Source organism: Chrysemys picta, chromosome 2 (genome assembly GCF_011386835.1).
Source record: "Chrysemys picta bellii isolate R12L10 chromosome 2, ASM1138683v2, whole genome shotgun sequence".
In the NCBI taxonomy this organism is placed as follows: Eukaryota; Metazoa; Chordata; order Testudines; family Emydidae; genus Chrysemys; species Chrysemys picta.
The window spans coordinates 158,562,273-158,575,891 of NC_088792.1; the positions used below are offsets into that span (position 1 = coordinate 158,562,273).

The 13,619-nt window shown below is 53.2% G+C and overlaps 1 protein-coding gene across 7 annotated transcripts in view; it reads right to left on the minus strand.

Annotated features, from left to right (window-relative positions):
- The window catches only part of SLC39A14 (solute carrier family 39 member 14), a 28,092-nt gene extending 14,473 nt beyond the window's left edge, over positions 1 to 13,619 (minus strand). The window contains exons 1-6 of one of the 7 annotated variants that reach the window (XM_065584563.1): positions 13,405 to 13,476; positions 12,235 to 12,433; positions 7,398 to 7,459; positions 3,436 to 3,529; positions 1,444 to 1,725; positions 556 to 742 (exon numbers count right to left, since the gene is read on the minus strand). In XM_065584563.1, the coding sequence (XP_065440635.1) occupies positions 556 to 742; positions 1,444 to 1,710 (454 nt within the window). In that variant the 5' untranslated portion in view covers positions 1,711 to 1,725; positions 3,436 to 3,529; positions 7,398 to 7,459; positions 12,235 to 12,433; positions 13,405 to 13,476. The other 6 variants (XM_065584564.1, XM_065584565.1, XM_042840325.2 and 3 more) reach the window with 6 other exon arrangements.

The window sequence follows — 13,619 nt, forward strand, 5'->3', positions numbered from 1 at the left end:
CGTGGGACAGCAGTGCCGTTTCAATTCACATTGTGCACATACGGCGGGCATGGTGCACGCTAAGCCTGTGGCATTCCAGGTGGGTATCCCATGCTCCTTTGCATCGCCAAGTGCATTCTGGGATTTTTCTCGCTGCACATTGTGGGATGTATAGCAAAGCTAGTGGAATTCTGGGACTTGGGAGTCAAACTCCCAAAAATCCCATGATTCCATTCCCTCCATCCCATGCTTCCTCTCTTTCTGGGCAGGCTAGCGCCGTTTTCTAATTGCTGTCAGCCAAAGACAGAGCTCTGGATGCACTGCACAGCCCCAGTGCGTCGCTCCTGCTGCAGGTCTGAGGCCATGGCTTGCCCTGGCAGGCTGGGAAGGAGAAGGGTTATGAACAGGCGCTATTACATTAAGCCCAGAATATGCCCCGTTTCTGCAGTGAGGGCTAGAAAAAGTATCTATGCCCTGCACTCGAGAGAGGCGCTCAGAAAGCTCACACTTCAGCAATGCCTTTAAAGCTAAAGCAGGTCCCGGTCCCCTTTCTGTGCCCACTGGCTATCCATTCACCTTCCGCCGAGCTGGGCTTCCCCTCCTCCGTCTGCTCGTTCTCCTCATTCTCTAGGTTCTCTGCCGTGCACGCCCGAGACTCCAGCTGCTGCAGGATGGTCGGGCAGAACTCCTGGAACTTGCTCGGGCCAACATGGGACCCTTCGCTCAGGTTGTGGGTAGCGAAGAGCTCGGAGGAGCTGAAGCACTGGCGTGGGGAAAAAGAGACCTTGAGCATCCCATGACTGTGCTCTGCTGTCCGGCTTGGTAACATGGGCATCCCCGGAGGGCTCCTTGATTGCATCCTCTCCCTCCTCCCAACACCTTCCCCTCCTGGCACAATGCACACACAGCAGCCGCTCATTGGACTCGGGCCTATCCCATTGCATGTGAGGCCCTAGCTCCCTCTGCAGGTCTAATGGTCCCACAAACCACCTAGCTGCAGGGGCTGTTTTTCTCCCCCTTCCCTGAGAATTCTCTCCACTCAAGAGGCAATATCCCGTCTCCCACCATCACAGCAGTTCTGCTTGGCCTGTAATGGATTCCTCCACCCACAAGGGCCAGGATTTCCCTCCCACACACCTTTTGCCCAACTTAACCAGCTGGCTCCCTGGGAGCCGAACACTGAACACAATGTACAGCAGCTGGGGCAGCAAGGGGAGCAAGCCAATATAGCAGGGGAAGCAACTGTCTCCAGAGTGGAGCTCAAGAAGATTCCCTGCATGGGTGACACAGGGCCCACGTGAGCCCAAGGAGTATCCCTGCAGAGAACATGGCCCATCTGATCATCCATTCCAGACAAGCTTAGCCAGTGGCCTGGTGACCCCACACTGTGTTTACGAGGGGGCAGCAGCTCAGGCTGTCCCTCCTGGGGCACTGCAGAGGGGGACACACAGGAATTCACATTACCCGGGAGAGGTTCCTGCGCTGCGGCTCCGATCGGGAGATGTTCTCGTGCCCCACCCCCACATCGAGGCGATTCAGCAGGGCCTTGAGCTGCTGCAGGGTCAGCACGTCGCTCTCGCCGTACCGGTGCAGGAGATCCTGCAGGAAGGAAGCTGCAGTGATGGCGGGCTGCGGCGAGGCGTCCGTGCCAGCCTGCGCCTGGCAGGAGATGCCCAGGAGGCAGAGCAGCATCACCAGGAGGGGGCATCGGGGACTCAAACCCAGGATCATGGTGACCAGGCGATCCTGCAAAAGGAGACCGGCGTTGTGGTTAACTTTAGTGTTCCCTGCAGACCTGACCACTAAGGGAATCACTCCAGACAGCTCCTTGCAACGGTCTCTGTGTCCAACACCAGCCACTGGCTGCTGGACTGAAAGGGCACAGACAGCCTAGGTGCTAAGGCATGCAGCCAGCACCTCGTTGGGTAAGACCCACTCCAGTGAGCACGGCTGGTTGCACAGGGGCTGGAACTAGGGGTGCTGCTGCACTCCCTGGCTTGAAGTGGTTTCCATTCTATACAGCACCCCCACTATACAAATTGTTCCAGCACCTCGGCCTGGCTGGGTTAGGCCCCATCCTTCCAGCTGTCCTATCCTTTATTCGACTTCCCCACACAAGATAACGTGCACCCAGCGGTGAGGATGACACAGGCTTTCCTACGCCCTGTGAAGGTATGGCAGTGTGCCCTGCAGGGGGCAGCAGATTCCCTTTGCAGCTGAACATCACTGAACCCCATGCCACCTGCAGGCGTCCAGCTGTTAGTGTGACAGCCACGCTGCCAGGCACTCCCTCACCTGCACAGGGACAGTGATTCAGTGTGGAACAGAATTCCAACACTTGCCATGGTTAGTAGCGAAAGCACCGATCCCTCTGGCAGAGGAAAGGTACCTGGAGTCTTCCCCCCTGGTCTGTACCCAGATCAGGACTCCAGGTCCATGGCAGCTCTACTAAATACCAGAGATTGCACCATGTAGGAATTTCACAGGGAGAAACAGGCAGACACTGCCAGAAAAGGAGCTCTGCCATGTGGCCCGTTCCCGAAGGGTCACAGCCGCAAGGCCTGCCAGGAAAGGCTCTGCTTGCTGAACTGCGGCATGTGAGGAGCTGGAGCGGAAGGGGAGAGAGAGGCTGCAGGGCTGCTGTCGAGTGACTCCAGGAAGGTCAAGTCATGTCAACATTTTTTAAGGGAGAAAACCAACATCCATGCAAATGGGCAGGAACATTAATGGAGGGGTCCGGCACGCCGTGAGGTCAGATGAGGGGGTGGCAGCACACGCAAGCCCCGGGGGACACAGTGCTTCTCACAGCAGCCGGGAGCTCCAGGAGCCGGGAATGGGGGCGATGTGCATTTCAGGTTGCGGATCAGACTTGGGAGGTAATTTCCAAACTCTCAGGCAATGGTGCCACTAGCCACCACTTCAGTCTCCACTGGCCACTGTGCTGGGTTTGTGCCTAGCAGCTTCTCAACTGCTCATGCAGCCACACAGTGCTCCCTGGCTGGCAGCCCTCTCCTCGGGACAGTGATATCCAGTACATACAGAAACATTCACCCCCATGACACGAGGTGGTCAGGATAACTGCCAACGTTTGGCCTGTGGGGAAACTGAGACAGAGAGAGCCATGACTTGCCCCAAGCCACAGAAGGACTCTGTCAGACGCGGGAATTGTCCTTGGGAGGCCAGACAGTGCTGCCTCACTGAAGGGATTCAGAGGTGGAAGGGGACTGTCCATCTCTCCAGCCAAGCAGCACAGACCGAGCCCTGAGTGGCAGACAGGGCCACACTGCCTCACTCACCCCCCTCCCCCCACCGTGACAGCAGACCTCAAGAGGCATGGTGTCAGAAATGAATGGAGAAGCCCCAGAGCATCCGCTGCCAGAACCACACAGGTATTCCCCTGCTTTGGAGAACCCCCGCCATGCTCACAGCAGCGTTCCCCCGACGCAGGGCACTCACCTTAGTCAGGCCCAGAAACACGCTGGAGTAACCTGGAACAGGCGCCGGCAAGCAGGGCACGCCGAATGCTCATGGACAGCGGAGCTCACAGTCCCTGGAAGGGGGAGAGGCAGTGTAAAGGGAGGATGGAGTTTGCAGCGGGAGAACCATAGCGTTTCATGCTGCTCTCCTGCTGCCACAACGCTCTGCCCATGGGACGGGACAGTGAGCCAGGAGCTACCGAGGGGCAAAGGGTTTTGTCTACATGCATGGCTAAGGCTGCCTGCTGAAAGGCGTTCGTCCCAGACCCATCACACGGCTCTGTGCTTCTGCAACGCATGGGATGGGCCAGGTGCAGGCTGTTTCCCCCACCTCTTATCTTCTCGCGCCAGAGCACCGAGGCCGTCAGGCTCTCAGCACACCAGGCCAGCAGAGCCACTGCAGTAATGCAGCAGAGCGTTTCAGGGGACGCTCACGTCTACAGGGCCCTGGGGGAGACAGCCCACGAAACACGCTTCCTCCAAGACTGCAGAGCTCTCCGGAGCACAGCCCGCATGCCAGCGGCCACCACTGCCCTGGCGCAAACATCGCCCCAGTCCCCGCAGTGCCTGGAGGCTGAACACGGCAGCCTTGACCTAGCAGCCGGATCAGAGGTTTGGGAAACTTCCTGTGAAGGGGCCAGGCCAAGGAATTGGCAGCTGGCTGCGGCAGCTTTCGCTTCCTTTGGACACCGAGCGCCAGAAGGCCCCCTCCACACAGACCCACAGAGGGTGCAGGCGAAGAATTTGTACCCGCCTACTGCCCCCAAGAATTTGTACCCCCCTCTGCGTAGATGGACGGGCACCACAGCCAGGGTGTTAGCTGAGTGCAGTGTTCCAGGCCTGAAAGCTGCACCATGCCTGGTTTTATTCACCCTCTCTTTCCTCTGTATCTTCTAAGTTACAACCACTGCTCAAAGCCTTCAGTGATGATGGCTTTAGACCTGGGCCCCTATGACCACACCCCTCCCCATATGGTCAGTTACCCTGATGGCCTATCCAGGGCCTAGAGTGACCCCAGTGCAGGCTTTGCACACTCAAGACAAGGCCCCTGCTCCACGGGCTTCCAGCCTAACTCACACAAATCTCAGACCCACATTCAGACAGGAGGCACGCAGACGATAGCACAGCGATCAGCAGTGCAGCTTTGTGGAAACCTGGGTGCTGGGCTGTAGCGAGTCATTCTGAGCTGTCTGGGAGCCCAGGAGAAGCATGCAGCAGCTTGAGTGCCTCAGCAATAAGAGGTGTCCATTATGTTATATTTTAACCATGCTGCTAATTAGAAGTTGAACCATATCCCAGTGTCCTCTTCCCCAGGCGGAGGCGTATATGTATTTTTCTTTTATATAAAAGATTATCTGGCAAGGGCCAGGTAAATATATCAATAAAACTGTACCGCGCTACAACACTGGGCAGCACCAGCTCTGCCACACAATATGTCCTGAGGCACAAAGAGGGCGGCCTTACATAAGAACACAGGAATTGCCAGGCTGGATCAGACCTGTGCTCCCATCTAGCCTGGCATCCTGTCTCTGGAACTGGCTAGTACCAGCTGATTCAGAGGATGATGCAAGAACCTTGTAGAAGGTAGTTATGGAATTATCTGCCATCAGAGGATGTTTCCTCCTGACCCCTCATACCTTGAGACAAGCTGAAGCCCTGAAGCATGAGGGTCGAAATCCCAATCCTTCCAGGCTCTTATTAAAAAATACCATTATAAATATTACTGACCAATACCAGTGTCCTTTAACTGCCAGGACAGTCACCAGACCATGCACAGGAGCTGATCTAGGACTTCTACCTAGTCTAATAAACAGGCTTACAGAATGCCTTACTGTAGGTAATGTTTCATGTGTCCAGTGAAGTCACCACAGTGTGTTGGGTGAAACAGTGGCCCAGTTAAATGGCAGTGGCAGCACTGTCTTCAGTGGGGCCAGAATTTCACCCGCTGTGCTCTGCATGGCAAATCTCTCCAAGGTAAAGCCACCTGGCACCCATGGGAAGGCTTCAGGTGGCTACTCCAGCTATTTCTGTGCAGCTGGTTCATGGCCAGCTGGAGTCAGGAAAACATTCCTCCCCCCATTCCCCAGCATGGCAACAGGAGGCGCATTATGGCATCCAGCACAGAACAGATAATTAAGCCTCCATATAAATCCACAAGGCTGAGAAATGGAAGACACTTGCACGGATGGGGCTTCTTGCTGCAGTCCAGGAACGAGGCTACGGCTTGCAATTCCGATAAGCACTGTAGAGTTGGACTGTTTCCATGGGAGGGGAAAGTTGTGTCTCTGGGACACAGGAACATTGACACATTGTGCTGCTGAGACCTTATCAGGGAAAAAACCTTGGGTGCCAGGGAATGTTGACTCTCTCTCCAGGAAGGTCATCTGCACACTTCAGTATGGTTTACGTTCTTCGCTTAGGCCTTGCCAGATTTCTCCCCAGATCTCAGGCCATACGCTGCTGAAGCAGACTTTGGTACAGGAGTAGCAGCACATCCCCAGCTGGTGCCCAGTATTTTAGCAAGTGGGGTATCTTAGCCATTAAGCCTGAGGAAAAGCTGCTTTGAGTCCCTGCTGTGGGCATAGTTATTTTCAGGACTCTGGGCTTCAATAAACTACTTCAACTGCCCAAGAGAAGGATGGTGAAGTGGACAAGACTGGGACTCCCAAGATCTATGTTCAATTCCCAGCTCTGGCACAGATGTCCTGTGTGACCCTGGGAAAGTCACTTAGCCTCTCTGTACATCAATTCCTCATTTGTAAAACAGGGATAACACCACTCCCCTGCCACACACAGGTGTGGTGAGAATAAGTGCATTAAAGATTGACACACTCCGATACTTTGACACAGTGATTGCTGCAAGGCGTAGGGGTGTGTAATTCACTATGGGGCCTTGGAGGTGGTTTGTATTCAACCCAGGCTGGCAGGGACTCAAAGTCGCTCCCTCCTGGCAGCTGTTTAGTACTCTCTGTGAAATGAGTCTGGGGGGGAAGATCAGAGAGGCCAGGGGGACTGATCTCCCTTCCCCTCCCCTCGTGGTGGCTGCTCCTGCTGTGGGTGGGATGCAGGTGCAACATGCCCTATGCCTGAAGGGTGTCACACCAGCATTGCATTGACTTAAGACACTGACGTTTGTTGCTCTGCGCGCGCACACACACACACACACACACACCTCTATCTATGACCTAGAGGGGAATTCGGTCTGTGCTCCCGTTCACTAGGCCCACAGCCATATTCAAAACAAACCTTTGCTGATGTGTTACAGACTTTGGTCTCCTCTAGAAGTTGATCTAAGGTGTTTTTGGACCCTACCCAAGCAAATGTTCTGAAAATAAAAGTTTGGCTCATTGGCCGGAGCCATATTTGGACTGGCAAGGCCTCTCCTGACGGGTCTGCTCTGCAAGGAGCGGTTCTCCCAGCCCCTCACATTGACTGGGGCTGGGTGGGAGAAGCAGAGGTTCTGTTGTTGCCAAGTCAAAGCTACTCAAAGCAAACCAAACTCAGGCGCCCAATGGTGTTGTTATGCCACATCCACCGCTTTCTTATTAAAAAGGGATCGACATTCTCACAGTCTCAAGAGCTTACTGCAACTTTGAAATCTTTGTTTTTTAAAAAGCACCAGGAATTCCTTCAGAGAGAATTGGCCGGGAAGGTTTTAGCAAGGGCTTAGGGGGGATGATTTACCGATTTAACCCCTCCCCTCCCAAATCCGGAGAAAGGCAATGCATCAGGAAGCAGTGCAGCGCAGATTTCAGGACGTGCCAGGGACACAAACACTTCCACCAATCCCCCTCAAGACTGCAGGACCCACCCCTTGCTCCCACCTTGTCTCAGAGCTCCTTGCTGTTTTAAAGGACTGGGGACAAGGCCTGGTAAAGGTCTGCAGCACACAGACAGGAGATTGAGGTTAAAAGGTACAGCCCAGCCGGACCACATACTCACCCTTGGGAAGATGGAGTGTGACATAGCTGCTACCCCTCTGTCTTTTTAGATGGGCTTGGCAGCTAGGTGAGAAGGGAAGAATAGCCTCAGGTTTCTTGTCTCCCCCCTTCCCAGCACTCAGTTTACCAGCTATTTCCATCCCCCCAACCCATACTAAGCCAGTCACCATAGAACACAGAAATTGTCAGAGCAGATCACATCAATGGTCCACATGCACAGTGCTAGAATGACAAGAGTGTAAAACCCTGCAATAACCTGCCCATAGGAATTTTCTTCTTGATCACCAGCAGTTAGTGGCTGGCTGGTACCCAGAGGCGTGAAGACTTTTACCCCTTACACATTTCTATCCTAGCTACTGTAACTGCAGATTATATCCTCATTTACAGGGATGTCTAATCCTTAAACACTTCCTCTCTGAGCTGCCCAGAATGACACCCAGGTTTGTTTCCCTGAATGGCGACCGTTGGTGAGAACCCCCCCCATCAACATGTAGGAGTAATTCAAATTGTTGCTTCCAGCATACCTGCAGTGAATTTCATTTGATACCATGTTGTTAGGTCCCTCTGAAGTTCCTCATAATCCTTTAGTTCTAACTAACCCGCGAATGTTTGTCTCCACTGCAAATGCAGCCACCTCTCTGTCCAACCCCCTTTTCCAGATAAAATATATTTAAACAGCGCTGGGTCAAATATACACCCTATTAACCACCTCCTGCCTTGCTTAAAACTGACAACCTCAGTCATCTGCTCAGTAAATACAGTAAGTGCATTATACTGACTGCAGAAGAAATTTTTAACTAACACCACTCACACAAAAAAACCTTCCCAGAAGTCTGAGCTGCTGGAATTCATGGAAACTATGAGAATGTCACTAAGATCACACCACTCCCAAGTTTCTCTCTGCCAGCTCTGTATCCTGAGGTGCAGGCGTGGAACAAGAATGACTATTCAATTCAGTAAAAGTTACAGCACTGCTCTCACATATGTCAGAGCTTTAGAGTTTAAAAAGATGCCTGCTAAGCAATGCATGTGGCTTGGGTCCTGTCTTCAGTGCTAACGGTGGTGTGTTTTTTACCTTAGGATGATTAATATGTGTGGGCTATCCCAAGGTAAAAACACAACACACATCAAGCACATAAACAGTCAGGAAACCCCACCCCACCCACAGCTGACCTCTGGAATAATTTACCTCGCAGTAAAACTAAAGTGCCTGGTCTTCTTTGTGAAAGAAGATACCCCATAACCACTGCAGAGTTGAGCACAACAATGCAAGAGCAGCCAGAGAGAGAGAGACCTGTCACAGTACATTATGAGGGTTTACATGGGGCTGCAATGGCAAAAGAGGATTGGTGACAGGATTCAGTCTCACTCTGAAGTTGGCAGTTCAAAACCAGACCATGCTGTTAGTGTTCAAAACTCATTCCCCTGACACCTGTTCAGTGGCAGACCTGGAAAGAGCTGGTGGACTGGTGTCAGTTCCACAAGTCACTGCCACGCCCCTGCTGGCAATCTTGGAAGAGACCAAGGATGGAATGGGCCATGGGGAGCAAGCTCCTCGCTTCCCTAAAGGAAGTTCCTCCTGAGTGAAGCTGAAACGCATTGGCAGGGGATGATGAGCCGCACGTTGTGCCTGCCCTGTGGATAGTTCACTTTCCAGGGATGGCAGCCAGCACATTTCACTAGCACTACAAGAATTACAAAGGGTTAGATCTCCAGGAACTCAGTCTGAACCTCACTGGCACTGGGGAGCAGGGTGTTTTTTCTTCATTTTTTTTAAAGGTTCAGAAGCTTCTCCAGCTAGCAAAGGCATTCTCAGTTGATAGTATACTGGCCCACAGATGGGATCTAATCACAAGGAGATTCCCCGTCACACCCTCATGGTGCCTCTTGTCCTTTGTCAGCATTTCCTAGATCATGACTACACAACGTGTAGCACTCAGAATGTTGCAAACCCCCAGTCAGAAGAACCCCATGTTGCTTTGCAGCCATTTTTGCTGCACTGGGAGACTGCAGAAGTTTCTTCTAAGGGACCCTTTCAGACTGGCAACAGCAGGCCTGGCATCCCTGGTGCATGCAGGAAACGTGGTCCAGAGCATGCAGGAAAAGTGATGATACAACATGCAGGAACAGTTCTATAGTGCAGATCCTGAGTGTCGCTAGACATCTACTCCCATGCTGCCGAGTGAAAGGTTCTAAAGAAATGCATGGAGGATGTCTTTCAAGATTTATTTCCCTATGCTTGGAGGAATCAACCCCCACCTGTCCCCTATTCACTACTTCATTTTTTTGGAGCCACCAGTGTCATTTAGAGAAAAGACAGGACAGGACAGCGGGCCTCCCAGGAAGGAAAGGCGATGAAAGCCTGAGAACAGGGGAAGACTAACAGTACAGGGCAATAGCCTGGAAAGAAAAGAAGCCGCGAGTCTGGAGCATCCCTTTCTGAACGGAGGAGGGGGAGGAATTTCCAGTGCTCGCTGGAAACAGGAGCAGTCCAGCTGCCCACGTGCAATGGTTACAAGAGACACCTCACACAACTAGTGGAAAACCACCACCTCCCCGCCTCTCTCACACATTCAGAAATCCAAGCTAGACTGGCTGGCATCCTGCCTGTTCCATCTCATGTTAGAATTCTCCACCCCCACCAGAGATTGACCTCCTGAGGTATCCTCTGTTTGATTCAACACCCATTAGCCTCTCTGTCAGCCCACTGAGCCCTCTGACCAGGAACATTCTTGATACAGGTGTAAAGTCTGCTGGGTTTTCATTTGAAAGGAGATTTGCAGCGTTACTTTTAAACAGAGGGGGTGGCAGGCCTGAGTCCCAATCGGGTCAGATCTTGCCCCCAAGCACCTGTTGATGGCTCAGCCCCAACACCTGGGAAATGACACAGTCAAAAGCAGCAACGTTTGACCTACTTGGAATCGAAGAGAGCAATATTTCGTCCTTGTCTCCCTCCCCACCTTTGGCTCACTGCTCTCAAACCCCAGGATGTTTGAATGTCAGGAAGAAACACAGTGAGTAGAGGACTCAAAACCAGGATCCTGTGAATTCGTCATTAACCCCATCTTACAGAGCAGGAAAACGACCTGCCCAAGGGAGACAGTGAGTCAGGAGCAGAGCTAGGGATAGACCCTAGTCCTTAAAGTGTATCTAATTCTTTGAACGTGCAATGGAAATGCGAAGTATTACACATTATTGTGATGCTTGAACACAAGCCTGGAAGTAACATGTTAATTTCAGCTAGAGGGAGAACCAATGTTTCCCAGGGCAAGAAGACACCCCATGTGAGAAAGTTATTATTTTCAAGCATTTGTGTTATTTGTTCAAACATAGGCAAATTAGAAAGAGTTAAAAGCATATGGTGGTGTTACATCATGCTACCTTCCCCTTTCTGCTCACTAGTAAGGTGCTACCCATCAGCTTGCAATCCTCTGACAAAGATCCCGGGATGTCTCAGCATCGCCCCTCTTCATAACCCACCCAACCCACACCACGTTCCAGAAACAGCCCCAAGACACTGGCTGTGTCAACATGAACGGCATTTGAAACCTCCAGCAGAGGGGACAGGAGAAGTCATTGCAGCTTTTACTGAAACAAGGTCAAAAGGGCACATTTTCCATATGCCTAACCACTCCCTTCATGCTTTAAAAGCTCAGACTTCTCCAGACTATTCAGCCCCTTCAACACTGATGTTTTTAACCCCCTTCTCCTCCCAGAGCGTGGATGGGAAGCATCATTGCTGTAGTACCAGCGTTAGCATTCCCCTCTCCTCTCTCACTGCAGGCATGTTTCTCAACCCTCTAAAGCACATTCTCTCCCCACACTTTCGCTCACTGCAACTATAAAGGTGTGTGCAATACGCCACAATCTTACACCACATGCACGACAGGCCAACAGTGCAAGCAGAAACAACTCCACTGACATCACCAGAATTGTGCCTGCTCACACCAGTACTGCATATGGCCTTGTAATGGTATCCCCGTTACCACCTACTGGGAATAGGTGTGCCCATCTAAGTGGTTCTTGGCTGTCTAAATCTGGCCTACATGCCTTCTCTTTCAAAACGGACAGTCCTACATGGCATGGGATAGTGCGTCTCAGTCTAGTTCCCCGTAGGCAAGTGTCCAGACAGCAAAAATCATTGCCACCAGGGGCAATAATTAACCCACTTGTTGGCAGTCTCCTTGCAGAAGGCAAGGACTGAATTGCATACCAGCTGCCCTTTGCCTTGCATATTGCTTTGCATCTACAGATATCACAGCAATTCACAAACAAGGGAGGAGAGCAGGTTAAAAATCATGTTTAAAGAAAAAAAACCAAACAAACAAGAAGTCCACACTACTAGTAACACACCTGGTGATTAGAACTGATGGGCATTTGAAAGTGAAACTGACCTCACAGCATTTATGCTATTAGTCAGTCTTCTGCATTTCCCCCAGCTCAGCAAGAGATAAGGGAGTAGCCAGTTTCACTACTATTTCTAACCATTTTCCCCCTTCTCCAGCCTCAGCCCAATGCCACAAGGGCCAAGTGGCAAAGCAGGGAAAGTTGTGACAGGGAAATATTTAAACACAAAGGAAGGGTCTGAATGATTAAAACATTTCTACCAATAGGCTGTGCAGATTCCACCCAGCAGCTCTCAATCCACCTGTGAAGTAACCCTATCTCCTTCTGTGAGACACAGAGAGTAAGTGACTTGCACAAGCCCAAAGAGGGGGTCAATAGTAGGACCAGGAGAGAACCAAAGACTTCTGACCCTCCGCCTCCCTCCCAGAGCTGTGAGTAGCACATGTGCTCTATGTGAGGACTGCAGTCTTGGCCAACAATTGGAGCATTACCTGGAGCTAGGGTACCTTCTGGGATTTGTCAAAGAAGAAGAGAAGAGCAGCCCCTCCAGTGTAATATCTGGCTTCTAGCAGCATCCAGTCCTCTGGGAGGAATTATTCCTGGCACCCATTAGGCATAAGTGCAGACTGTGAACAGCCCACCAGTTTCACTGCTCTCCCCAAGCGTGTCCCTGCCTGTCCTGCAGTGTCCCTTCAGGCAAATGAATGTCCACAAATTACCTCTGCTCCCTACATGCCCCTGCCCAGGCCTTGATATCAGCTGTTCTCCAAGCCCTCTGCCTCTCTTATCCCCTCTCAAAGATGCCACTACCTCTTCCACTCCCAAGGCCCAGCAGAGCCCCCTTCCCCACCCACAATAAAGTCTTTCTTTCCCCCCTCACCTGGCTTCTCTGCACTCCCTCTACCTACTCAGTGCCCTGCTATCTCCTTGGTGCTTAGCTCCCTGTTGTCATACCCCCAGATACCACTGATACTCCACAGCCAGGGCCCTCTCCGCTTGCCCCACAGGCAGACCACCCGCTCACTGCCACCCTGATACTGCCCAATTCCTAGTGCCCTCAGCACCTGCCCTGGTGTCACTCCGGTGCCCCAGGGACCCAGAGCCAATGCCCATCACAGCAGCTCGGCATTAGCATCCCAACTCTGCTGTACCATCACACCCAGTTCACACATCCCCCCCCTCTGCCAACCCCCAGTTCTCCTGGAGCCTAGACCCTGCAAACTCACCCACAAGTCCTGCAGCCCTCACCTCCACTGCTGGCCAGGACCTGCAGATCCTCAGACACCCCCTACACAGCACCCCCATGTGCCCTGACTCCCCCCACCCAGCACCCCCTCTGCCCAGCAACCCCTAGTGCCCTGACTCCCCCATCCAGAACCCCGTGCCACCCACCCCCTCTGCCCAGCAACCCCTAGTGCTCTGACTCCCCCCACCCAGCAACCCCTGACCCCCTACTCCGACCCCGTCTGCCCAGCACCCCCTGCCCCCATCCCCTCTGCCCAGCACTCCCTAGTGCCCTGACTCCCCCCACCCAGCACCCCCTCTGCCCAGCACCCCCGATCTCTGCACCACCCTCTGCCCAGCACCCCACAGTGCCACGACCCCCTGTGCTCAGCACGCCTCCAGCACCTTGACCCCTAGCCACGCGGCCCTGACCTCACCGCCCGAGCTGCAGCCCCCGGGGCCACGGCGCCGGGCGCCGAGCGCCGGCCGCCACCCGCAGTCCGGCCCCGATCCCGGCCCTCACCTGCCGGCGCGGCCCCGCGGCGCTGTGCGCTCGGCCCCGAGCCCGGCCCGTCCCCAGCTCCGCACGGGCCCGCGCAAGCTGCAAGGCACCGGCGGCGCACGCTACGTACCAGGGGGAGAGCCCAGCGGC